This window comes from Vigna unguiculata, chromosome 5, assembly GCF_037176805.1.
Source record: "Vigna unguiculata cultivar grain cowpea cultivar isolate G323 ecotype 2 chromosome 5, ASM3717680v1, whole genome shotgun sequence".
Taxonomy (NCBI): Eukaryota; Viridiplantae; Streptophyta; class Magnoliopsida; order Fabales; family Fabaceae; genus Vigna; species Vigna unguiculata.
Genome location: NC_140796.1, coordinates 10,527,241 through 10,551,497, shown reverse-complemented (window position 1 = coordinate 10,551,497; position 24,257 = coordinate 10,527,241). Strand labels below are relative to the sequence as shown.

Sequence of the window (24,257 nt, the reverse complement as noted above, 5' to 3'; positions counted from 1 at the left end):
CTCCAAACTTCCATTATTAGAAGTTTAGACAAGGTTTTGAAAAGGCAACATAAAAATTATAATCAATCATACCCATACGATTTCTACCTACAGATACCTAAATAGTTAGGTTAACGTTAATTTTGAATTATTTAAGAGGTGGTGGCACCCATTTCTATTTCTTGGCTAATAAATTATCTCGGGATCCTGCATTTTTCTTGTTGGTCCCATGCTAAACCTAAATTCTGGTGTTCATTATGTCTGAGATTTAGAAAGTGTATTTCTTTCTTAAAATAATCAAACCTAATCTAGTCAGCTAACCATAATCACCAATTTTACTACCTAGTTCTTAAATAGGCCATTTGTGAAGTCTGTTTTGTTTTTCAACAGAACCAACTATAAGTATCATATTTGAAAAAAACTTTAGTAATTGACTTTTGAAATGTTTTTCCATGCATTTAATGTAATTTTAGATCTCCATATACACAATCTATTTTCTCCCCATTAATAATGAAAAATAACATCATAAATGTGAAACATTAGATCATATTACCTTAATTAAGATTAAAAGCTAAGTCACTGACTAATTTCTAATAATATTTTATCATTAATGTATATGATTATAGAAATATTTTCATTTGGAAACTTCTGCACAATGTTCTACTTCTGAGGAAGCTATTTATTGATGTGTTCCATCTCTATCGTACCGAGACAATTATGCATCTGAAGCTTTCTTTCTACATAAATTTGGATCAGATGAGATCACATCTCATGATTCATTTAAAGACCTGTACTTGCCTTTATTAAATAATATTCCCAAAAGCACTCTAAGAAAGAGGTTCATTTGGTGATACTCATATATTGTTCTTGTTGTGGATAGAAGTTAGGAATGTATTTGCTAAAAAAATAATATATTTTTGAAATTTTAACTTAAAAAATAATTTTTTTTTGTCAGTGATACTTTTGTTTTCTGTATTTTAAAATCTATAATTTTCTTCTTAATTTTTTTTTCTGCCATTTTAGTTGTTTGATCACTAATTATCTGCAATTTTAATATTTTTTAGCATAATTTTAGTCTTTTTATTTTTAATTTATTCAAATTTTAGATTAAAATATATGTTCAACTATTATCAAATTATATTTGATCACAAGCCTCTCCCATTCTCCCTTTCAATAATGTATAAAGTGTAGGCACTTTATAATTTTTCCATGTTTAGAATAATAAATTTAAAATAAGTCAAGAATGTATATTTTATTATTTTAAATATACAAATATTTTATATATATATATATATATATATATATATATATATATATATATATATATATATATATATATATATATATATATGTATGTATCAAAATGTTTTATCTTTCTAAACTTTGGAAATTTCTAACCCCTTGTTTTTAATTTCAAGTGATTCTTCTTTAATTCTTTGCTTTAAGTAAGTTTTTTTTTTTCTTTTACATCTTTATCTTTATTCTTTTTTATTTTATTTATGTGGATGATTAAATATTTAGAATGAAATATTTAAGTTTAAATGACCAATTCACACTTATTTATATCTATAATGATGCAGTTGATTTCGTATAAGTTTCCTTAAAATAATTCAAGACTTTACTATTTTTATACTTATTGCTTTTGTGTTTTTATTGAAGATCGCAATATTATAAGATAAGAGAAACTGTTTTAGGGCGTGTTTGGTTCAATATTAGATAATTGATTTTATTTGAATTAATTTTTTAACATATAAACAAAATTAGTTGTTTATCGTTCAACATAAATTTTGTATTTTTTAATGATTTTGAAAATTAAACACACATTGATTATGTGTTAGAAAATTAATTATACATCAATTTGACGTAGAAATACATTTAGACGTGTTATTGATTTGGGTTGTGGTATAATATTTTTTATATAGAAGACTGTTAATACGTTTAATTATTTATGAATTCAAACGGTTTAGTTTGAGTATATAGAATTTGAACCAATTGGACCAAACAAATATGTTTCTCAAGTATTGTGAACACTTAGTGACATGTTATATTGTTCAAACAACTAATATAAATCAATTCTCTCTTTATGTTTGGAATGATGTAATCGTTTAAATCAATGTTTGAAATGTGGTGTTTTATTTTACTGATGTGACCATTTAATTTTGTTGTGTGAAATATGTAGTGTGTATTAAGGAGTAAAACTATTAAGAAAATTAGTATCCTCACTTACTATATGGAAAATGAGAGATTTTGATTTTTAGTGGGTTAGTCTGTCAAGAAATATTTCAAATTTGTCAAGTCATAAGTTTAGTTGTGATTTATTCCACTTTTTAGATTTTGAGAAATTGTAAATGTGATTAATAGATTGATATTTGCGTGACTTTGTATGGAATAAGATATGAAATGATTGAATTTTTTGTGTTTAATAAGTAATGTGATATAAGTTATATGTTTATTTTCATGAATTAATTAAATTAGATTAACTTATCTTATTTATTATTGTATTGTTAATTATGACGTTCCATGCTTAAATATATGAATAAATGGATGTAGTTAATTTTCGATGGTACAACCATCAAATATTTTCTCTCATTGTTATATCCAAGTTTAGAAAGAATACAAAATTATTAAATTAAAATTGAGCAAAGTAATTGAAAAAAAAAAATGAAGAAAAGTCATAAAAAACCAAAGTTTTGAATAATTAAAAATTAATAATAACAAGAAAGGTTTTGAACGATAGAAAAAATGTGAACATTGTAAAATATTTACATCTAAGTTGATTTTTTTAATTGTTTGGAATGGGAATTATTCTTGAACAACCCTAAATGATATTGAAACATTCCCTTAAATAACTTTTAACAAGGAAATTGAATTTTACAGGAAGAAATTAGAAAAGTAGAAGAACAGTTTATTCTTTTATATGATTGGTCATAAAGTGTTTTATATGTCCTTGTTTATTAGGTATTTTAGGCCCTATGTACAATGAAAGTGCCCTTAGGCGTAGGAAGCCTTTTCTTGTCCGTACACATTGTGGGTAGCCTCATTCATTATTGTAGGAGACTATCCCCTTCTTGTTTTTCATCTTTTTTTATCTATGAAAATGACCTATTTTTGTAAAAATAAATATAGTGTTCTACGGGTACTAATTATTATTTTCATAAAAATAACTTTTTATATGTTTTTTTCACACAACATTAATGTATATTTTACAAAATAAATTTAATACGAAAGTAAATCATATTAAAAGAAATTAACAATTTAAAATCTTAAAATAAAGAAACATGTAACTTTCTTTTAGAATGACTTTTTGACAACATTATTTTACAATATGGAGTGACGTTTTCTGACTATTATTTTTTTTATTTTTTTATATTTTAAAATTACTTAAAAAATCACAGATCAAGGTGTAAGAAAAAATTATTAAAATTTAGTAGTGAATATATTATTGTTTTTTTAACTAGACAAACACAAAGAAGTTAACGTGAACTGAATTTCAATTATAGAATGCGACGTTAATTTAGTTTTAATTTGTTTTACGTTAATTCTTTTGTATCTTTTAATAACAAATGTAATTTCTAAAATAAAATCACGAACCCAATAACTTGTACACCTATCTTTAGTTACCAAACAATTTAAAATTTATTTATATATGTAAATTATTTTTTTACAACTTCAGATAAAACGAATAATCTGAAAATAAAGTTATATTAACTAATTCATTTTAGTAAAGAAAATGACATGAAGATTTGTCTTGAATCAAAAGTTAATTCTGTTGTAAGAGTCTTTTCAAAATATTAGTGACGATATAGATATATATGATGGTGATATTAACTATTTTTAATCAATCAATTTTTTAATTATATATTCATGTTGAAAAACTATAATGACTTATTAATGCATGTTCATTGAGTTTTTCCTATGATGTTACAGACTTTATTTTAGAAGAATGAAATCGAATAATACAATTCATAAATTTGTATTAATAACTCAATTTATCACATTAACAGATACTGTCAATATCGCCACGTGTTATTACAGGAAAACAAGATTTTAAATTGTGGTCCTTTTGTTATTATTTTTTCATTCTTTTCAATAAATGAAAACTCATAACCAAATATTATTCATGGTATCATAATTTTGATAATGTCATAGTTAAGACATTCTAAATTGTAGGTTAATGATACCTATTTTAAAAGTTTTAATTTGTAATAGAGAAAAAAAGTATTAGAAAGCGATTAATATTTTTCAAAATTCCTAAAATGAGAAAAGCGGAATAAAGTAAACAAAGTTAAACCCGAAGCCGATGATGCTGAATGTGAATTTGAAGAACCAAATCCTAGGTTCAGTTCTTTATACTAAAGTATAATCTTAAACCGTTAAGGTTGAATCACCTTTTCGGCCTATAAAAACAGACCTTCTTTCACTCACTTCACTCCTTGCAAAACAAAACACAAAGTCTCTTCACTTTTATCTCCAAATTCTGCAGAAACCCAATAATCAAATCATAGTTGGGTTTCGTATCTCTCTCTCTCTCTCTCTCTACCTCTCAATCACTCTGATAGAATAGAAGTTGCAAGCTAAGCTTGGTTACAACTTTCTTCAATTCAATCTCTTTCTCTGCTTTTCTTCACTTTTGTCCACATATTCTAACATTGAAAAATGGTCCACGTTCATTTATATGTGCAATATCTGGTTCAGCAGTAACCAAAAGGGTCTTTATTTTGTTTATATATAGTATCACCATTTACCAGTCTCTGAAGTCTGAACAAGAGAAATACAAAACAAAGGCTAACTCGGAAAACCAAAGCCAAAACCAAAAACCAAAACCTCACTGTTGAGTGAGTGAGTGATTTTTTCTTTCCTGCTTTTGCGGCTTCTCGCCGCCTTTGCCGTTCGGTTCTGCCTTTTTCTGCGCCAATTGGTGGCGCGCATTAAAGCGGTGCTGCTTTTATTATAAAAATTTTGCTCAGTTTTCGATCTCTACTCAGTACCAACAACAACAGCAAAGTTCAAAGTTCGTAACTTAACCTCATATGCTATATTTCACTGCATTTAAAGCTTCCTTTTTCAATTCCATGAGTACAAAATTCTTAGGCATTAACACATTTAACACATCTCTGCCACTGACTGTACTTAACAGCTCTCAGTGAAGGCATTCAATAACACCAAGGTCGTTTTGGTTTTGGAAGATAGTTAGAGGGTACAGGGGTTGCTTCATTCTTCATCCTTTTGGAGAAAGAGACATCACAAGGTAAGGTCAGTGGAAAGAGAGATAGGTATCTGCATTGGATTTTCTACTGTGATTCTAAATACTACATGGACACTTTTTCTTTGTAATTTTCCTAGTCTCTCTTTTCGTGTGGTGGGATTCATGTTATTGTTTTTTTGTGAAAAGGCTGCAAGAATTTTCAGTTATCTGGATCTGGGGTGGTGCTCTTTTTTCTTTGGCTTTCGTTTTCTGGGGTAGTGGTTGATCTTTGTTTTTTTGTCTTATTAAACGTACTTTCGTGTGTTTCAGATCCTTCATCATCAGAAGAAATGGAAACAATGTTGCCTCAGAAGCAAGCAGAGGAAGCAATAGTGGCAAGCCTTAACGAGACAGAGAGTGAAGTGGGGGGTGTGAGGGAAGAAGAGAAGGAGTTGCAGGATCAATCCGGCTTCAGTTTCAAGAACTTACTCTGGCATGGAGGCTCTGTTTGGGACGCATGGTTCAGCTGTGCTTCAAATCAAGTAATATTAAACTCACCCCATCACTAAAAAACAAAACTTTCACAACAATAATCACTCACAGTATTCATCTCCCATGTCTGATTAGGTGGCTCAAGTGCTGTTGACTCTTCCCTGTTCTTTCTCTCAACTTGGCATGCTATCAGGGATCTTGCTTCAGATTTTCTACGGAATCATGGGAAGTTGGACAGCGTATCTAATAAGTGTCCTCTACATGGAGTACCGTGCCAGAAAGGAAAAAGAAAATGTCAGTTTCAAGAACCATGTCATTCAGGTACTGTAATTCTCTCCACAGTTTCTTCCTCAACTCTCTCTCAGAAAACAGTTCAGGTTTTAAATATCCATCACAATTTTTTTTTATAGACAAAAGTAGTCAATAATAGTCACAATCGTAGCTTCAAAATCTTGAACAATTTCATAGAAACTTAGGATAAGACCATTTAGTAATAGTATATGAGTATATCACATTGACTTAGTAGTCTAATTTGAAACTCCCTGCTCTGAATTTTTCAGTGGTTTGAAGTGCTTGATGGGTTGCTGGGTCCGTATTGGAAAGCGGTGGGGTTAGCCTTCAACTGTACTTTCCTTCTCTTTGGATCTGTGATTCAGCTTATAGCATGTGCAAGGTAAGATTCTTTCTTAATTTCTGCAAAAAAATTTGGGGCAATCTGGTATGGCTTTGTTCTGATTACAAAAACATCTTTTACACCTTTTATGGTTCGTGTTTGCTAAAACAGTAACATTTACTACATAAACGACCACTTGGATAAACGGACTTGGACTTACATCTTTGGAGCTTGCTGTGCCACCTCTGTGTTCATACCCTCCTTCCACAATTACCGTATTTGGTCTTTTCTTGGACTTGGAATGACCACTTACACTGCTTGGTACTTAGCCATAGCAGCTCTCGTTCATGGCCAGGTAAATCCGTAATTCTGAGCCATAATTTTCTAAGTTTATGTAAAATACTACTCAATAAATGTTAGTGTCACATCACATCAATGAATAATATTATTTAGGCTAAAAAATATTCTGATTTTTTTAGTGTTTGAAACATCATTATATGCTAAGATAAGAATTTGATGCGTGGAAATATCATGGCAGGCAGAAAATGTGACACACACGGGTCCAACAAAGCTAGTGCTGTACTTTACCGGAGCCACCAACATACTGTACACATTTGGTGGACATGCAGTTACTGTGTAAGTTACCCTTTGGGATAAAACTGGTCTAGTTAGCACCTTGAGACAGAAGTACAAACACAACTGTGATATAACAGATAGAGAGTAGAAATATAACAAATATTTTATAGTTATATGTTATGTGAAAGTGCCTGAATATTAACACACTAACACTTTTAATCATTTTTGCTTTGCCAAATCACCCTTTTCTTTATGAGAAAGATTTGTACATTTCTCTCTCTCTGTATCTTGAAAGAAATATTATTTAGATAGAAAGATATACTTGCACTATGATATTAGATTATACTATAATGTTTATTTTAAAAATGTGTGTTGTCAGCTTCATGTGTCATAAGGTTCCAAGAATCTCTATATGGGTTTCAAGCTACATGTCATCATTGTCTTTCAATAATAACATTTGTTTCTTTATTTTTCTTTTATATATCAGTTAAGCACAGTGCTGAACGGATTATCAAATGCAATGATGTTCTATTTAAATAATGAGACAGAGTGTAAGAACATTATCATACTGAGATATAATTAAATAATGTCTCCACTAAATCCTACAGTTGAAGGGTTTCTGCTTTGCTTTCTTTTGTCCTTTTTCAAAACCAATTATATAAAGCCTTTTAAACTTTGCAGAACATAAATTTACGGACCCACAAAATAAAAATTAAGTTAAAAAACTTGTATACTATCATTTCTGGTGTAAATTTTGTGAACAGATATAATTTCTCAAAAAATGCGTTGAATGGGTGGCTCCCATTGTTCTTCGCTCTGCACAACACAGTAAAAACAAAGTGGCCATGGAGCCAAGAGTCACAACAATTTTTATTTATTCACTAATTTTTAGAAATTCCAATGTCCCTATTAGTATGATTATTCTTTGATCCTTGAGTGTAAAGTGATGAAGGGTGACAAATTATGCAGAGAGATTATGCATGCCATGTGGAAGCCACAGAAGTTTAAGTACATATACTTGCTGGCCACTTTGTACGTTTTCACACTAACGATTCCTTCTGCTGCTGCTGTTTACTGGGCTTTTGGTGATGAACTTCTCAATCATTCCAATGCCTTCTCTCTCCTTCCCAAAAATGGTTTTCGTGATGCTGCTGTAATCCTCATGCTCATTCACCAGGTAAACAAATTCTTGTGTAAGCCATGGTTTTTAAAGGGTAAAATAATGCTCAAAGTCAATGGTGCTATAAAGCGGTATACCTTTTTATTGTTTTGTTGGTAGTTACGTACATTAGAATGTAGCATTCAATGCTAATTTGGATTGTAATAAGTAAATAGAAAACAGGAAAGTTGTGGCGGTAAAGGCTTGTTGCAATAAATGTTCATTTAAGCGGTACTAAAAAAGTTTATCTAGTTACGTAAGCATGTCAGAACGGGATCATATAGACTTTTGGGGGTAGGTAAGCAATTCCATAACCCAAAACCAAAAAAAAAAATAATGATCACAACAGCATGTTCTCAGAGACTAAAACAGTTTCATCTTGTGGATTTAACTTTTGCACGAAGTCTGATATTTCATTTTGCAGTGTTTTTAATGGAAAATGTTTTCCCCTAACATTGAAAGTAGATGTTATGTCATGTTCTTATATGTCTATGAAATGATTTGATATAATTCCCACAAATTCAAATATCTCTTTGCATTAATATGCTGTCGAAAACCACTAGTCAAAAGTGGCAAAACACAGTTGCTGCAAGCCAGCAACTTGAACACAAGGAATAAATGGCTTTGTTCCTTCCCCTTATGATGGTTTTGTGGAATAATTGAAGAAAAAAAGAAAGAGACATTTGAGCATGGATGAAAGGAGAATTCTAACTGGAAATATTTAATGGGGTGCATGCAGTTCATCACGTTCGGTTTCGCTTGTACTCCACTGTACTTTGTCTGGGAGAAGGTAATTGGGATGCATGACACAAAAAGCATTTGTCTAAGGGCACTTGCAAGGTTGCCAGTGGTGATACCAATATGGTTTTTTGCCATAATCTTCCCTTTCTTTGGACCCATCAACTCTGCAGTTGGAGCTCTTCTCGTTAGTTTCACTGTCTACATCATCCCCGCCACAGCACACATGCTCACTTACAGAAAACCCTCTGCAAGACAGGTAAAAAACATTCACCTTAATTACATCATAACATAGTATTCTGTTTCTTAACCTTGTTTCTCAGTTTTCATGTTTTTAATTAAATATGTTATTCATGTTTATAAAGAGAGATCAAGTTATAAATATAAGACATTTTTTCACAAACATGGAAACATCTAATCAGACTCTACCATTTTTATCGTGTTATGCCTGGTTGAATTGGATTGAACGAGATGAGTTGTGGTATTGTTGTGAATATGTGAATGTGACGGAGGGTATGTGTGTCATTATGCATTTGGTGGGGACTTCTTCGGTGTCCCACTATTAAATGTGGACGCACAGTGTGAGAGAGAGAAAAACACAAGGAAAGGGTGAGAGCAGAAAATGTACAGAAGCATTTAAGGCTGGGATTTGAACACATTAGAAGAGTGAAGGACTGGTGGGAGGTCATTTTCTTTCAGTTATTTGCTACAGTCAACAATATCGTACTATGCCTCTCTTGAGCTGGCCAATTTCACTCTCTCTCCCCCAATAATTCAAATTAGGTTAACATTAGTGCCTAAATGTTTGAACAAAAACTTTTCGGTATAATTGAAATGTGAAAGTTCATAGTGATGTATCAGATTATCAAGTTGATGTCTGAGTAAAACATAAATAAGTTAAGCAACAAACAATTAGACCTACAAGTTGTATTTGAATTGCATTTGACATGATTGGTGGTCTTGTTTAGGAAATATTTGAAATAATGGCCTCAATTATGTGAGTGAAATTGGTTTTTGTTTTGTAGAATGCTGCAGAGAAGCCTCCTTTCTTTATGCCAAGCTGGACTGCAATGTATGTGTTCAATGCATTTATTGTGGTGTGGGTTTTGGTGGTTGGGTTTGGGTTTGGAGGATGGGCCAGCATGTCCAACTTCATCAAGCAAATTGACAATTTTGGGCTCTTTGCCAAGTGCTACCAATGCAAGTCTCCATCTCCACCAGCAATGGCAGCAGCACCACCCCCTCAGCACCGTCATCACTGAGTTCAACTCACTACCACAACAACAAAATAGAGAGTTCTCCTGAGATTAATATGTTGTATCATACATGGGGAGAATCTTAGTAACACTCCCCTTTAATTTGATGCGTGTGATGCTTGTGTTTTGCTGCACTTTTTTCTTCTTCTTCTCTTGTTACACTATAGGTTTTCCTTTTCTCTTTGAGATTAGTTGATTACAATTTTAAAATAGTGTGGCCAATGGGTATGATGATTCCTTTGCTATAAATGCATCGGCTAATTAATTTACCTGTGTTTTGGTTTCTTCTCATTTTTGTTATTTGGAGATAGCACCAGACTTTGATTCCAATTTCTGTGTTCATTCATAGACTTTGCTTGCATATGTTAATGGAACTTGGAACTTTGTTTAATCTCATAGATTCTTGGTGTTTGTTCTTCATTGATAGTGAATAGAGAGCGTGGACCCTTTGCATATGCACATGGGAGGCATGTGCCATCTTATGCAACTCTGTCTCTCATGTGCCACCGAAGTTGAGTGTTGAAAATTATTTATTATGAGAACTTTGTGTTCATAATTCCTGATGCATGAACCTCTGTTAATGCATTTCTCTATGTTTTGATTCTCTTTTGTATCGTAAGTTTTCAAGGGAACTGTGAGTGACCACATCAGAAAATTTGCCAAGAAACAAAAAATAGCAAACGATTTTAATCAATGATAAGAAAATCAATAGTAATTAAATTTTAGTAGAAATAATCTCTGTTTTGTTAAAATTATATAAACAATATATTTCAATATATAAATGCTAATCATAATAATATATGGTTAAGAAGATAAGTAGATGCTTAATTCATTGGGTACCATAATAATTTCTTTTTATAGTTTTTTTTAGAAATTCACACGTGTATATAATATATATATATATATATATATATATATATATATATATATATATATATAATTGTTACTCTATTTTAGTTTTTTTTTTTGTTAAGAAAGTTAAGTCTAAAAGAACACTCTTCTACCTGAGATTTGAACAGCACACTTTCCTTTTCTTAGTTAAAACATATAATTCTACTTTTTACTTTTTAATAGACAAAGTCGTACACTTTTTTTCACTATAGTTTCTATAAAAATTTAATATATTTTTTTAAATGAAAGAATAATTTTATAATCAGATAGCTATTTGTTAATATATTTGTAATTATTATGTTTATTATGTCTGTAAAAGTTATTATCCATTTTTAATATGTATATATATCCTATTATTTTTTAAATAAATATATTCTCGTATCCGATTTTCTCTCTACTCAGATAAAAAAAGGAAAGGTAATTTCAGAGGAGATATTTTAAGGTCTAGGATTTTTTTACTATTTAAAATAGAAAGACATTCTTCTCAACGCATTTTTGTTACTTTTGTTTAAAGTTTCCTGTGAATCTAGTTACTTGATGAATGGTGCTCATAATATTAGAGCTTTTACTTACTACACCTCCGATATTTCTTAGTTCACCCCTTCAAGCTTTCGAAATCGACTTTCAGAATACATATTTGATTTCTTTTTTTAATTTTCGAAGTAATATTTTTGGAACAAAATTTTCAGAATATGATTTTCAAATATATGAAATTTATTTCGAAATAACTTTTTTAGAAAAGCTTCCCGCAACTCATAAAATGCCTTCTGAAATGAGTTTTACGGAATAAACATAGATGAAATGTATTCAAAAATAAGTTTTATTTTATATTTTTTCCATTTTCTCTCTTCTTTTTCCTGTGCAGCATCTTCCTTCTCTTCTTCTTCCTCTACATCAACAACAGCGGTAGTAGTAGTGTAGTGCAAGGATGAAGAGAGTTTAAGTCTTTTCAAATATTGTGAAGTGGTAATTGTGGGGTGCAGGAAGCAATTGCCAATATTAGAGTTGATGACCCAGATAAGGCCCAAACTAAAAGTTATTGATGTGATAAACTTGGGTATAAATACACCTTTTGGTGGTGGTAGAAGAAGACTAAGGTAATTAATTGCATTTACACTCTGTTTTTTTTCTATTTAAGCACTCTCCTTCAATGTTTTTTGGAATATTTTTTTTAAAGCATTCCCTTTCCCAAGTACAAGCTCTAGAAATATGTTTAGTATCAATTACATATTTTGGAAATTAATTTCTTTAATATACTAATGATATTCTAAAACTAATTTTCAAAGTCATTAAAATTTTGTATATGAATTTCAAATTCCTCCTTCAAAATTTGTATGCATAAAAATGATGATGCATGTTTCCGCAATTGAAAACTTCACACCTTTTTTCCCGGGTCAAGCATTCTAGAAATGAAATTTCTCAACAAGTGAAATTTGAGAAAATAAGAGAAACACATGATATCCTTAGAAATCACTCTAAGCATAGAATTTATTGAATGCTATGTTATAAATTGCTTTTGAATTTATGGCTAATAAACTATTATTTTAAAAAGAAATAAGTATATTAGTATAAAGTATACATAGACAAAGAGTTAATCTCCATTGAGTATATAGACGAAAAATTAATGGTTCACCGAAAGGTTCTTCGCAGTAAAATCTAGGATCATATATGCAAGGAAAAAGTGTTTGATATTTTGATTGCATGAAATCACGTGGAACAGAGTTTGATGCAATAGTTAAAAAAGGTATGTTTTCTTTTCTAAATAATTTGTTCTTCTTGTATTATAACTTATAATTTAAGTTATGATTTATCACAAACAGTTGAGCTATGAAATAAGATTTTATATATCTTATTCTTATATCAGTATATAATTGAGTTGTAGCCATTGTTCCGGTACAAGTTTTCAATGCAGTTAATGTTTTAATTTGGGGGCGATATAAGTCGATTTATAAAACAAGTTAACCTTAAACTCACCACTTAATACTCATGATCTTCTCTTGTCCAAAGTTTTTCACTTCAAATCTCGTTGTTCACTTTTTAATCTTCTTGTTCTTTTCTATAACAGAAACGTAAATGCACTTGAACCGTAACAAAAACTATGAAAGAATCATTAGCTAAAAAAGTTGTCCACGTTTTTTATATGCTAACCTTAATGATGTCATGACTTGAAATAAAGAACATTAATCCTAGAAGAGATACAGGTACTCAATTATCGACCGAAAAAATTGTTCCGATCCAACCAAAAGTCTCACAAGGTTGAACATATAGTATCAAACATTCTTCTTTCTTAACCCAATAAATGTTATGTGATGGGTAACTATGCCACCAGGTTTCATCTCAACAATTACAGTAATAATAAATGTAAATTTGGCAATACATTTCAATTGACTATTATAAGTTCCAGATTCAAAAATGATATGAGAACAGAACATTTCTTACTCTATACATCCATATTTTCTTAGAGTAAGCAAACAGAAAACAAAGACTGAAAAATGTAGTAGTTGTATCGGAGAGTATTGCATCGTGCAAATGCAATTTGGAGCAATACCATACTCATTGCATTAACGCACTCAAATGAACACTGCCTCAGATGAAGTACTTGGCTAAGCTTGAAAGCAAAATATTAGAGCCTAGAGCGTAGCATAAATTGACCCTCAGCTACTATTCTTGTTTCTGTCAACACTGGTGCTACTCCTCCATCACCTATGTTCCCTGCAGGTTCAATTTCCGTATTGGTGTTTGAAGCACTTGTGACTTTCAATGTATATACTGCACCAAAAAGAAAATTTCACTTCTAGTCACGAACTTACTATGCATATAGCAATTGGGAAATTGAAATTTCATGTTTGAATCCAAGGAATCTAATGAATTGAGTTAAGTTTCACAAACCAACTACCTATTTAAGCTCGAAGAATGGACAATGCACAAGCCTAGTTACCTTATAAATGGTTTTTTCTTATTAATTCCATGGCATGACATTCATAACTAGTCTGGTCATGTGATCAAATTCATCAATTCATTGATACTCTTTAAGATCACAGATTGAGATTTTTACTACGTAGTTCTCCAAAAGATTAAATCATCAAACTGACCTGGTGGAGGGGAAGTGGAAGTGGATGCACTGTAAGATTTGCTCACAAATAGTTGAAATTTGATACCATCTGTGGTGTTCTCCTCAAAAGCAGAAACCAACGCATTGGGAAGAGCTAAGGCAGGTGCTTGTTGATCTATTGATGATAAAGGGGCTTCAGAATTGTGTTTAAGCTTCTTGGGATCATGATCATCTGCAACGGAAGATGGGAGACCAAGTGATTTATCCACGAACACACCAAAAACATTGTGTCTTTTCCTTGGGTTCTGTCCATGATCTTCCATGCTTCAAGATGATGGCACAGAGTTTCTGTTGTGTATGGATTTAGAAGCCTTTTTTACCAAAAATGCTTGGAATATGATACTAAAAATTATGGTTCCTGCATCTAGAACTTCATATGCCCCTTTTCTTATATAATATTATACATTTCAAGAGCATAAACCACCATTAAATGTTGTAACTTTACAGATTTGTGTAAAAGTAAAGTCTAGTAGTTGGGTTTCATCAACCATCAATCAAGGGAGTTTATCAGTCCAAAGTGCAAAAGTTGTCGATGTTAAACAACTTTATTAACTTTTTCTCTAGCCACACTTATATTTTTTGTTATACGCTGCTTTTTTTTTCACAGTACAATACAGTAACACATGTTTTTTATTGTGAACTTTTTTGTATGTAATCTTATATACACGGTGATTCAGGAACATGGATTAATCACTTATCGTATAGTAGTGCCGGAATTTACTATTCGGGTGGTATTATGTTATAATCCAACGGGCCTAATGTACTGGTCATCATTATGTCACACTGATGAAATCATATAGAAATTCATTCAGCAATCACTATCAATTATACTTGTGGAAACTTCACTCAACACGTCTTCATTCTGACATCTAATACAGATAGAACTTTATTCCCTAAATTATTGACAGATGCTAAAGACAATCAGCCATAAATAGCAAACCTTTTTTTTTTCAGAAAAATATATCAAAAGAAAAGGTATAGTGCACCAACTATTCTCATGTTCACTAGAAGAAAAATTGTTCAAAATACAATTGCAGTTACAACAACCAGTCCCTTGTTTAAATTACAAGGGTAGTTCTGAGATGACAAGTTCAAAGCTTGAATTATTAGTTTAGTTATATAAAATGTTATGAGAGTCATAGTTAAATACATTTAATTTTAAAGAAATTCATTTATTTTAACTAAATGTACATGCCTATAATATAACCTGATAAATCATGTCAGTACTTTTCTTTCTCAAATCTAAAGCCTCTTTTTATGACCTTAGGCCACAAGATCAATAAAAATATATTCTCTGACTATTCCTAGATCCTTTGGAGTTTGAATAATGACGTTATGTTTCAGTCTTTTCACATTAAACGGTGGTCCAACTTTAGACATTAGGCAGTGCCAAAGCAAGGTCAAACAGAACCTAACAGTTTCTTTTATTTCTTTTTCCCCGTTTTCTTATTCAAACCAGTCACTTAGAGTTATACCATATGAAATTTAGTTTTAGGTGGGAGTGTGGGACTGGTATCAGCATACATATTCACACCTTCACTAGCTTGAGTTTTTTCCAAGTTCCATTTTTCTTTCCATATTCACACCTTCCATTTCTTACCAATCATGGACCAAACTCAAAATGAGTCTGGGTGGATGCATTCTATCAAAGTAACACTGGGGTCTCTAGATCACAGAGAGGTTAAGTCCTTCATCAGCAGCATTCCTAGTGTTTCAAGCAAGCTAAGAAAATCCAACGAGGAGGCCTACTCACCAAAGTTTGTCAGCATTGGACCCTTACATAGGGGAACAAGTAGCCACCTTCTTGCCATGGAAGAGCACAAATGGCGTTACATGCTGGCTCTTCTTCACAGAACTCAAAACCCAGTTTCAACCTTGGATGAGTGCGGCACAGTCATTCTTGGCTTGGACGATGCAGTTCGTGCAAGCTATGGAGGTAACATCAAATATGAACCCCACGAGCTAGCCAAAATAATGTTACTTGATGGCTCCTTCTTGTTAGAACTTCTCCTTAGATGTGCACCACCAAACATGGTACCTCAAATTCCAAAAGAAGAAAACCATAATGGTTCTTCTTCAGATCCAATACTAGGACACAAAGAAGTGTTCATATCTATTCTCACTGATTTCACTCTTCTAGAGAACCAAATGCCTTTTTTTGTTCTCAAGACATTGGCAAGGGTACTTTTTCCAGAGGTCTTCACAAGTGAAGCTGATCATCTTGTTGCTGATCTCACACTGTCTCTCTTCAACTACCCTTTGATCCGCTCTCCTAGTGTGGCACACTTTCTTCATCTCATGCACTTGTCTTCCATTGTTGATGAGGGGCAAAAGGTGAAAAAAGCTCAGCAAGAGCTAAAGCGTTGCGCCACAAGGCTTAGAGCTGCTGGTGTATCAATTAAGAAAGTAGAGAGGCACAGCAAACTGGTTCACTGGTTTGGCTTTGACATAACATTTGCCAAAGGGGTGCTTGAAATCCCTCCACTTCACATAGTTGAAACAACTGAGGTATATCTGAGGAATTTCATTGCATGGGAGCAAAGCAGAATTGGCATCAACAGGCAATTCACTTCTTATGCATTGTTTCTTAAAGGGTTGATGTGTTCCTTGCAAGATGTTGAGCTGCTTGTGGACAGTGGTGTTTTGGTCAAAGATATTAAGATCAGCAACAGAGACTTGCTCACTTTGTTTGGCACAATCACTAAGGGGGTGGACCAGATGGACTCTAGTTACAGTAAACTTTGTGAGGACTTGAATGCTTACTCAGCAGTGAATCATTTGAGAAAGTTCCCTATACTGATATGGCATTGTTGCAACCTTTGTGTGGAATGCATCAGATACTCTTGCAAACGCAGCTATAAAATCTTGATCAGGGATCATATACCAAATGTGTGGAAACTGATAGGAATTTTGGTAGCTGCAGTGCTGCTTGCTCTTACCATTATGCAGACCTACTATTCGTCCCGTGGTTGAGTAAATTTTATAAGTATGAGTATAACCATGAGTCCATGATTCATATGGTTGACATACATTTCATTATGATGCAAACATGTCAAACTTTCAACAAAAGAAATATACTCTTACAACAGGCCGATTGATTTTTTTGCATGTATATCTTTCAAATATGGGCACAATATATTGGCATATATGATGTTTATTTATACCGTTTATGTTATGGCTGTTATATTAAAAAAGAGAGTGAATTATATCCTATACCTCGCATTAGACAGAAAACCTTTAACATATATTTACAATTATATACGTAGGGATGGTTAAATTTATTTCATGTAAAACCAGGATTAAATGACTCGTTAGTAGATAATTGTTGTAAATAAGAAAATTACTGTAATTATCTTAGTTAATGCAAAAAAACATCTCTATTTTTATTTGGCTATGTTTTACTATCTATTTCTAACTTATATATGATTTTGTTTTGCAAATCATCTTATAAAAATGGACAGGTTTGATTAATCAAACCACTTTTATAAAGTGATTCTGTTAAAGTCGGTTGAATATTTTCACATTCTTAGACTTATTCGTACTCCACAGTGATAGTGAACCACATTAATCTTCAACCACGTGAGGAACTCCTGTTATCCCTACCAAGGTCAAGACTAGAGAAGAAAATAGGCAGGAAGAAAACAAATGAATTAGTGTGCATATACCAACTAAGAAATTGTTTTAATAGACAATACATATACAAATACTGATCTAGATTTCTTGCAAACAGTGTTAGTGCAGTAGCAGTTGTTGGGTAGCACATGCATAAAGATAAGCTAAAGATAGTGTCATCAAAAGTTTCAACGACAATACTTTGTTGGCCACATTGGCTAGTACAGTAATGCAGTAGACTGAGCAATTCTTTCATATCAGCTTTCACACTCACTGTTGCTATTTTTGTGACGTGGTACTGAGTTGAGTTTCAATTATTGGAGCAAATTCAAGTATCTATACACCCTTTTCCTCAGTATATTTTAAACCCTTTAAATTTTGCTCAAATTGATCACATATTATTGTAACACTGTGTTTCTTATAATATTAAAGTATGTCAATAAACATGCCTTAAGTGAGAAAGTCTTCAATATCCAGTAGACATATAGCAGAAAACGTTTGAAAGATCTGAACTTGTAATCTTCCCAACAGCCACAAGTTGAACCTTAATAGCCTCCAAATGAATAAAGTTACAATGCATCTTGGAGCAAGTTCTGGCATTCAGCAATGAGTTCCTGTCCCTTCTTACGAAGGATCTCTGCTTGAATCAACAACATAGCTCCTTTGCGACCCTTTTGCCCTGCCATCTCGATCTCACTGCTAGAGAAGCTCATGAGCTTCAAAAGATGTGCTGCATCACCCATCTCAAGTCCAACATCTATTGTAGCCTCTTTGTTTGACAAATCTTTCAAACGTTTCATAGTGCACTCGCGTTGACTCGCAATTGCTTTGTATATGCCTCCGGTTCTAGGCCTCCTTGACAGTTCCTCAGCTACCATAGACATCACTGATTCTAGCTCACTCTGATTCTGATCTTCTTTCCAGTTGCAACCTACACAGCAAATGCAAGCACAAGTTAATGGTGGAGTGGTGGTATGCAATATCTATTAACACAAAACTCAGTTAAATTTCCTAAGGTGTTTTTGGTATTCCTATGTAAAAGGTTTCTCTTAACTTTGAACTTCATACAAATTACTCAAACTCACCACCACTAAATCGACTTTAGAGGTATTTTTTGGTACTGTCTTTCAATTAAAAGTAGTGTTTTACCTCTATAACTCCAAGAATTTAGGTTAACACTTACTTACTACCCAGATAAAACTATAATTTTGATTTAGAAACAACATCAGATGTATCTAAAATATTTTATGTAAAGAGAAAAATTGGGTGTAAATGGTTTTAAATGGTATATATTAATGTTTCACATATAGACAAAAAAAAAAGGTTTAGAACTCACTATCTGAGACTGTTCTGCAAATTTTACCAGCATTCTCCACGTACTCAATGAATGATGACTTGCTACCAATGGATTGTGGTGATGGTCCAGTACTAGTTGAATGCCTAATGGAAGTTGATGGAGAGGAAAAGTCCAATGTTTCCTTTGTGTCAATGTTTTGTTTGGGAAGATGAGAAGAAGGGGTTAAATTGGGGGTGGTGGTTTCCAACAAAGGAGCTTGAGAATTTGGTTTGAATCTCTTGTGGCCATGGTCATGGTGACCACCAAATTTAGCTTTGTGTGATTCAGGGTCGTCTTCCAATGGTGGAGAAAAAGGAAGAAACTTGGCGAAAGCATTGCTGTCACTGCTTCTTTTTCTTTCGTTGTGATGCCCACCACTTGTGGAATCCTCCATTGTTTCTCCCAAACTTGCGGCCAAGACAACAAATAGATTTTTGAAAGTTCTTTACTTGGTTTTGAGGCAACAAAGTCCAATCACAAAAAAAAAAAAAAATTATATATATATATATATATATATATATATATGCTTAAAAACCTTTTTGGTCCTCATTTACTTAGTGTTTGTTGCAGGTGGTCCTCATTTTGACAGAATGTTTAAAATGATCATATTTTTACCGAATGTTTAAAATGGTCCTCATTTTCGCAATTTGTGTTTTATTTGATCATTTTCTATAACGTCGTTTAAATCATTAACAAATGATTGTACAGGTGGCACAGTTTGTATTAGAGTGTGTTTCTGTACAAGTGGAGAGTCAAGCAACACCACTACCAACACCAGAATAACCATTTCAGCAGTTTAGGATGAAATTACATATTAGGAGGAGACCATGATAGCAGCTACAAACGTCTTAGTCATTTTTTGGAATTTTTGATGTAGAATTCATCATTGATGTACTTGCATTTTGACTTTCCTTAAACTTCGTTCAATTTCACTTTTGCCAAACATTGATGTAGTGCATTTTGATGATGATGAATTAATGTTATGAATTTAACTTCTTCCAGGCTTAGATCAATTTAATTAATCCCAAACTTAGATCAATATCACTTACTTCAATGCTAAGATTAAGATGTCATTTTGAACATGTTGGGACTAATATCAACATAATCAAACTAATTCATTTCTTCATTTAACAATAGTACAAAACATTTCGGACTTAAAAGATTACACACACTAACTGTACAAATAATACAATAGCAGCACAAGTGAACCCTATTACTAATTGCAGCTTCTTCTCAGCAACCTCCAATGACTTTTCCAAATCATTAATCTGTCTTGTTTGTGTCATGATGATGACATCCTTTTCATCAACACCACCATTTGAAGTTGCAACCCACATTATTGGAACAACCACTTTGTAAATCAATAAATCAAAAATTAAAACCAATTTATTATTAACACAAAAATAAAAACAGATTGTACCCAAAATTTTCTAGCAATATTCTTTGGAGTTCTTGCCCTCCTCAAAGCTGTCATTTCTCCGCAGCTACAAATCGGGGTTAATCCATTTTTAGTTGAACGACCAACAATGCATGAAGTGATACAACATGGTTGCCTCCAACGATTATAACCAGAGGTAAAAGAAGAAGATTTGGACCTTCACATACCTATAGGATTGCAGGAAGAAGAGGATTGCAGCATCATCATCAATTGGGAATAGAGGAACAAGATTACTAAAACTCATCAATTGCCCAAACATTCCTTACCAAAATCCTAGCTCACTTATTTATCCCCAAATATCTAATTACCACATCTGTACAGTATACGTAACACACCCTAATACAAACTGGTGCCACCTGTACAATGCTCCGTTAATAATTTAAACGGCATTACAAAAAGGACCAAATAAAACACGAATTGCAAAAATAAAGATCATTTTAAACATTCGGTAAAAAATAAGGACTATTTTAAACATTCTATCAAAATAAGGACCATCCGCAACAAACACTACGAAAATGAAGACTAAAAAAGTATTTAAATATATATATATATATATATATATATATATATATATATATATATATATATATATATATATGCGCGCGCGTGTGTTTTTTTTCAATTGAAGTGTAATAAATGATGTTACTTTAATTTATCATCTCCTTCTATAGTTTATAAACATTTCTTTTGTTAAAGTTATATGTTATTTCTTAGTCATATAAATTTTATTATATATACATCACTAGCTGATATTTTTTATATAGTTGTTTAGTATATGATTAAATCATAATCGTAATTCTAATTCTAATGATTGATTATCATAAATTTAGTTATAGACGAATCCATCCAAGTGTGAGAATATTGAAAAAATTTAATCACCACAATATATTGACAATAATTAGTAATTAAGATGTTATTTCACTAATTAGTTGCTTTTTAAAACTATTTTCTGAAAGGAACTATTAAAGGATTTATTATTTTAAGTGAGTTATTGAATATTAGAGCACAGGTTTAATGTTAAAATTGACCATGTAGAATAGATTCATTATAAATAAATAACTAAAGGTCTCTCTACTGCTAGATTTTCACTAAATAAATTTACAGAGTAGAATAGTTCACTAAAATGTGGGTAGAAAAATAGTAAATGAAAGGTTTCTCTTTTGAATGTAGGTTTAATGAAGTCAAGAATGAATACTCTATTTATTCATCTAAATTACATATTATCCGCAATGATGGTTATGGATATACATGGGATTCTGAGAATTTTATTACCTTTCATATGTGAAAAGTCACTTCGTAAGTCTTTTTTGTTATTATTAAAAAATATATATACGTACATTTTTTAAGAATAAAGTAATATAATTTTTTGAAATGTGATTGTTATTTTAAAAGTTTTACATGATGAAAAAAATAATTTATCCTAATTCCATTGTGTCCTTTTATTTAATTTTATGCATCTACATATCACTCTAGAAAGACTCCAAAAGGATACATTATATTTTCATTCGTATTTGTTATGTTAGATAAACACAAGCATATAAATTGAGGAATTATTTGTATTTACTTAAAATGCACTTTACAATATTAATTCTGAATATTTTCTTAAAATGTGTTTTACAACATTAGTTCCAGTCTCAAATTATTGTTAGAGTCAATATCTACATTCAAAATATTATTATGTTTTTCTTTTTTTAAATAAAAATATATATTTCCTAATAAAACTATATTAAAATAAATGATCAGAATATAAATAATTTTATTTTATTTTATTTTATTAATTATTTTAATTAATTATTTTATTATATTAATAAAATATATTTAAAAAAATATTGAACTATTATATATCCCGTATCAGTTTAAAAATATATAATAAAATTAATTAATTAAAATTATTTTTTTCCTACACACTAAATTAAGTTATGTCATAACTATTAAAATTCAAATTATTTTATTTATAATATATTATGTATTTTAATTATTAATTATATTTAAAGTAGGTTAGATTTAAAACTATCTTCATACACTCACAAGAAAAGTTAAAAAAGAAATGTCTTATTCATTGTGTTTATCTTTGATTTTCGGAGTTTCAATGCCTTCAGTGTAGTTTATGGAAACAAAACAGAGGGTTACTCACCTCTCGCAGTATAAAAATGCAGGTGTTCTTTATTACATGTAATTTTTTTTTTATTTGAATTAGGTTATTGTTTTGACACTATTTTCATATTTTGAGCTTGAATTTAAATGGAACTGAATAAACCTTATTTAGTATACTGCCTCGAGCTTGGGGTTATCCTTTTGACCCTTTTTTTGTTATCTTATTTTAATGTGAACAAAATTTATTTCATTGTGTTATCCCAAACAACAACATTGAATTGAATCCAGAGTGACAATTTTATTTCCCAATTAAATTTGTAACAAAATGCAAGTTTTGTTATGAACTCATTTCAATTCTGATATAAATGTAATTGATATTATAACCCCAGAACCAATCCAATCAAGTTTTGAATGGATCCTAAGAACTAAAATACCGTTAATTTTTCTAATATTCATTCTCATTTTTTCTGCAAGAAATATATAAAGCAAAAAACAAAAGAATATTTCTCAGCCTCTCTACGTGTCAGCCAAAGCTTATGGGAGGTTGGACAAGATTTTGGTCCATTTCCCTATTCATTATTCATAGCTAAACAAAACTGCCACATATACGCTTAAGCTTTAAGAGCATTTGCATGAACGGGTGTGCTAAGGCATAAAATCGTTCTTGAGCCTCCACCTAAAACAACAGCTTTTAAGAGTGTTTGTCTAATTTCCAGTTGAGACTAGAATTTAACAGAGCTCAGCATGTTTGAAGTCAAATTTAAACCATTAATGGTAGGAATGAAAAACAGATGGAAACAAATATCTAGTAAATGTGAGAACCTCCAGTTGAATATTGAGAGTTGAATTCACACCAATACTAGTCAAGTTCATGACATTATTAAGGAACTTGCACAAAGCTGGAAATATCAAAATTGTTACAAGATATAATTTAATTTAAAAAATGAGTACCAGAATTCAAACACAGGAAATTAGTAAGGGCCTGAGTGCAGCATGCCTTGTGATTCCGGCAGACACAATGTTAACTGCCTTTAGTCGCAATAAGGCAAACAAAACTAAAATCCTCCTAATGAAGTATAGGAAAATCTTGGATATCAAATCCAAAGAAATGGTATGTAAAAAGCCTAGTTTGCACAATTTAATTCTTGCGAAAATTAAAATAAAAGAAAACAAAGGGGGAAAACTAAAATGAAATAAAAAAACTAAAAAAAAAATGCAAATTTAAAAACTAAATTAAATGCATGAATGAACATATGCCATGAATGCAATGCTGGGTAGAATCTAATGGAATGAGGGATGGTCTAGGTGAATGATGAACTGAATTTAAAATGAGTGAAATAAAAGTGTCAAGATGAATGAAGGAGAGAAGAATGAAATTCTAAGCGGATGCAGTAAAAATACTATACTAATATGTAGAGCCTATTTCAGCATGTAACTAATGTTAAATGTTCCTATCGTGATGAGCACAAGCCAAACTGATTCAGATTTATCGTAATAAATTGCTACTGCAGGCCAAAACAACGTCAAAATCCAGTCTTATATGGCAGCAAAGAAATAAGACCTTGCAGCAGTAAGATAAGTGAATGCAGATGTGGTATAGAAAGGCACTCTCAATCAGCACATGATATCAATAAATTGGTGCAATTCAGCATTGTCACAGCCAAACCAGAATGTGTCTATGATATTATGCAGACCCAGACACTATGTGGCAGCAATAAACCAGCACATACAGCAAAAGAGCTATGAACTAGATTTACATCAAATTGAATTTAGATA

At 31.5% G+C, this 24,257-nt stretch overlaps 4 protein-coding genes across 5 annotated transcripts; 2 read left to right on the top strand and 2 right to left on the bottom strand.

Annotated features, from left to right (window-relative positions):
• The first annotated feature begins 4,404 nt into the window (after nt 1-4,404).
• Nucleotides 4,405-10,267, top strand: LOC114185052 (auxin transporter-like protein 2). Of its 2 annotated transcripts, none has more exons than XM_028072547.2 (10): nt 4,405-4,990; nt 5,117-5,232; nt 5,495-5,706; nt 5,792-5,977; nt 6,217-6,329; nt 6,441-6,624; nt 6,808-6,905; nt 7,815-8,022; nt 8,744-9,001; nt 9,768-10,267. In XM_028072547.2, exons 3-10 carry the CDS (start codon nt 5,515-5,517, stop codon nt 10,002-10,004), a joined length of 1,476 nt encoding a protein of 491 aa, XP_027928348.1. In that variant the 5' UTR covers nt 4,405-4,990; nt 5,117-5,232; nt 5,495-5,514; the 3' UTR covers nt 10,005-10,267. The 2 variants fall into 2 exon arrangements, with proteins under 2 accessions (XP_027928348.1, XP_027928347.1); XM_028072546.2 differs by having other exon boundaries at nt 4,406-4,990; nt 5,117-5,227.
• Nucleotides 10,268-13,076: 2,809 nt separating this feature from the next.
• Nucleotides 13,077-14,437, bottom strand: LOC114185698 (uncharacterized). The gene is made up of 2 exons (XM_028073569.2): nt 13,982-14,437; nt 13,077-13,658 (listed from the first exon to the last, which is right to left on the bottom strand). Exons 1-2 carry the CDS (start codon nt 14,262-14,264, stop codon nt 13,513-13,515), a joined length of 429 nt encoding a protein of 142 aa, XP_027929370.1. The 5' UTR covers nt 14,265-14,437; the 3' UTR covers nt 13,077-13,512.
• Nucleotides 14,438-15,463: 1,026 nt separating this feature from the next.
• On the top strand, nt 15,464-17,109 carry LOC114184335 (UPF0481 protein At3g47200-like). The gene has a single exon (XM_028071647.2). The coding sequence runs from the start codon at nt 15,607-15,609 to the stop codon at nt 16,972-16,974; it is 1,368 nt and encodes a 455-aa protein (XP_027927448.1). The 5' UTR covers nt 15,464-15,606; the 3' UTR covers nt 16,975-17,109.
• A 528-nt stretch (nt 17,110-17,637) lies between these two features.
• On the bottom strand, nt 17,638-19,343 carry LOC114184132 (uncharacterized). The gene is made up of 2 exons (XM_028071384.2): nt 18,950-19,343; nt 17,638-18,544 (listed from the first exon to the last, which is right to left on the bottom strand). The coding sequence occupies exons 1-2, from the start codon at nt 19,341-19,343 to the stop codon at nt 18,183-18,185; spliced, it is 756 nt and encodes a 251-aa protein (XP_027927185.2). The 3' UTR covers nt 17,638-18,182.
• Nucleotides 19,344-24,257: the final 4,914 nt, after the last annotated feature.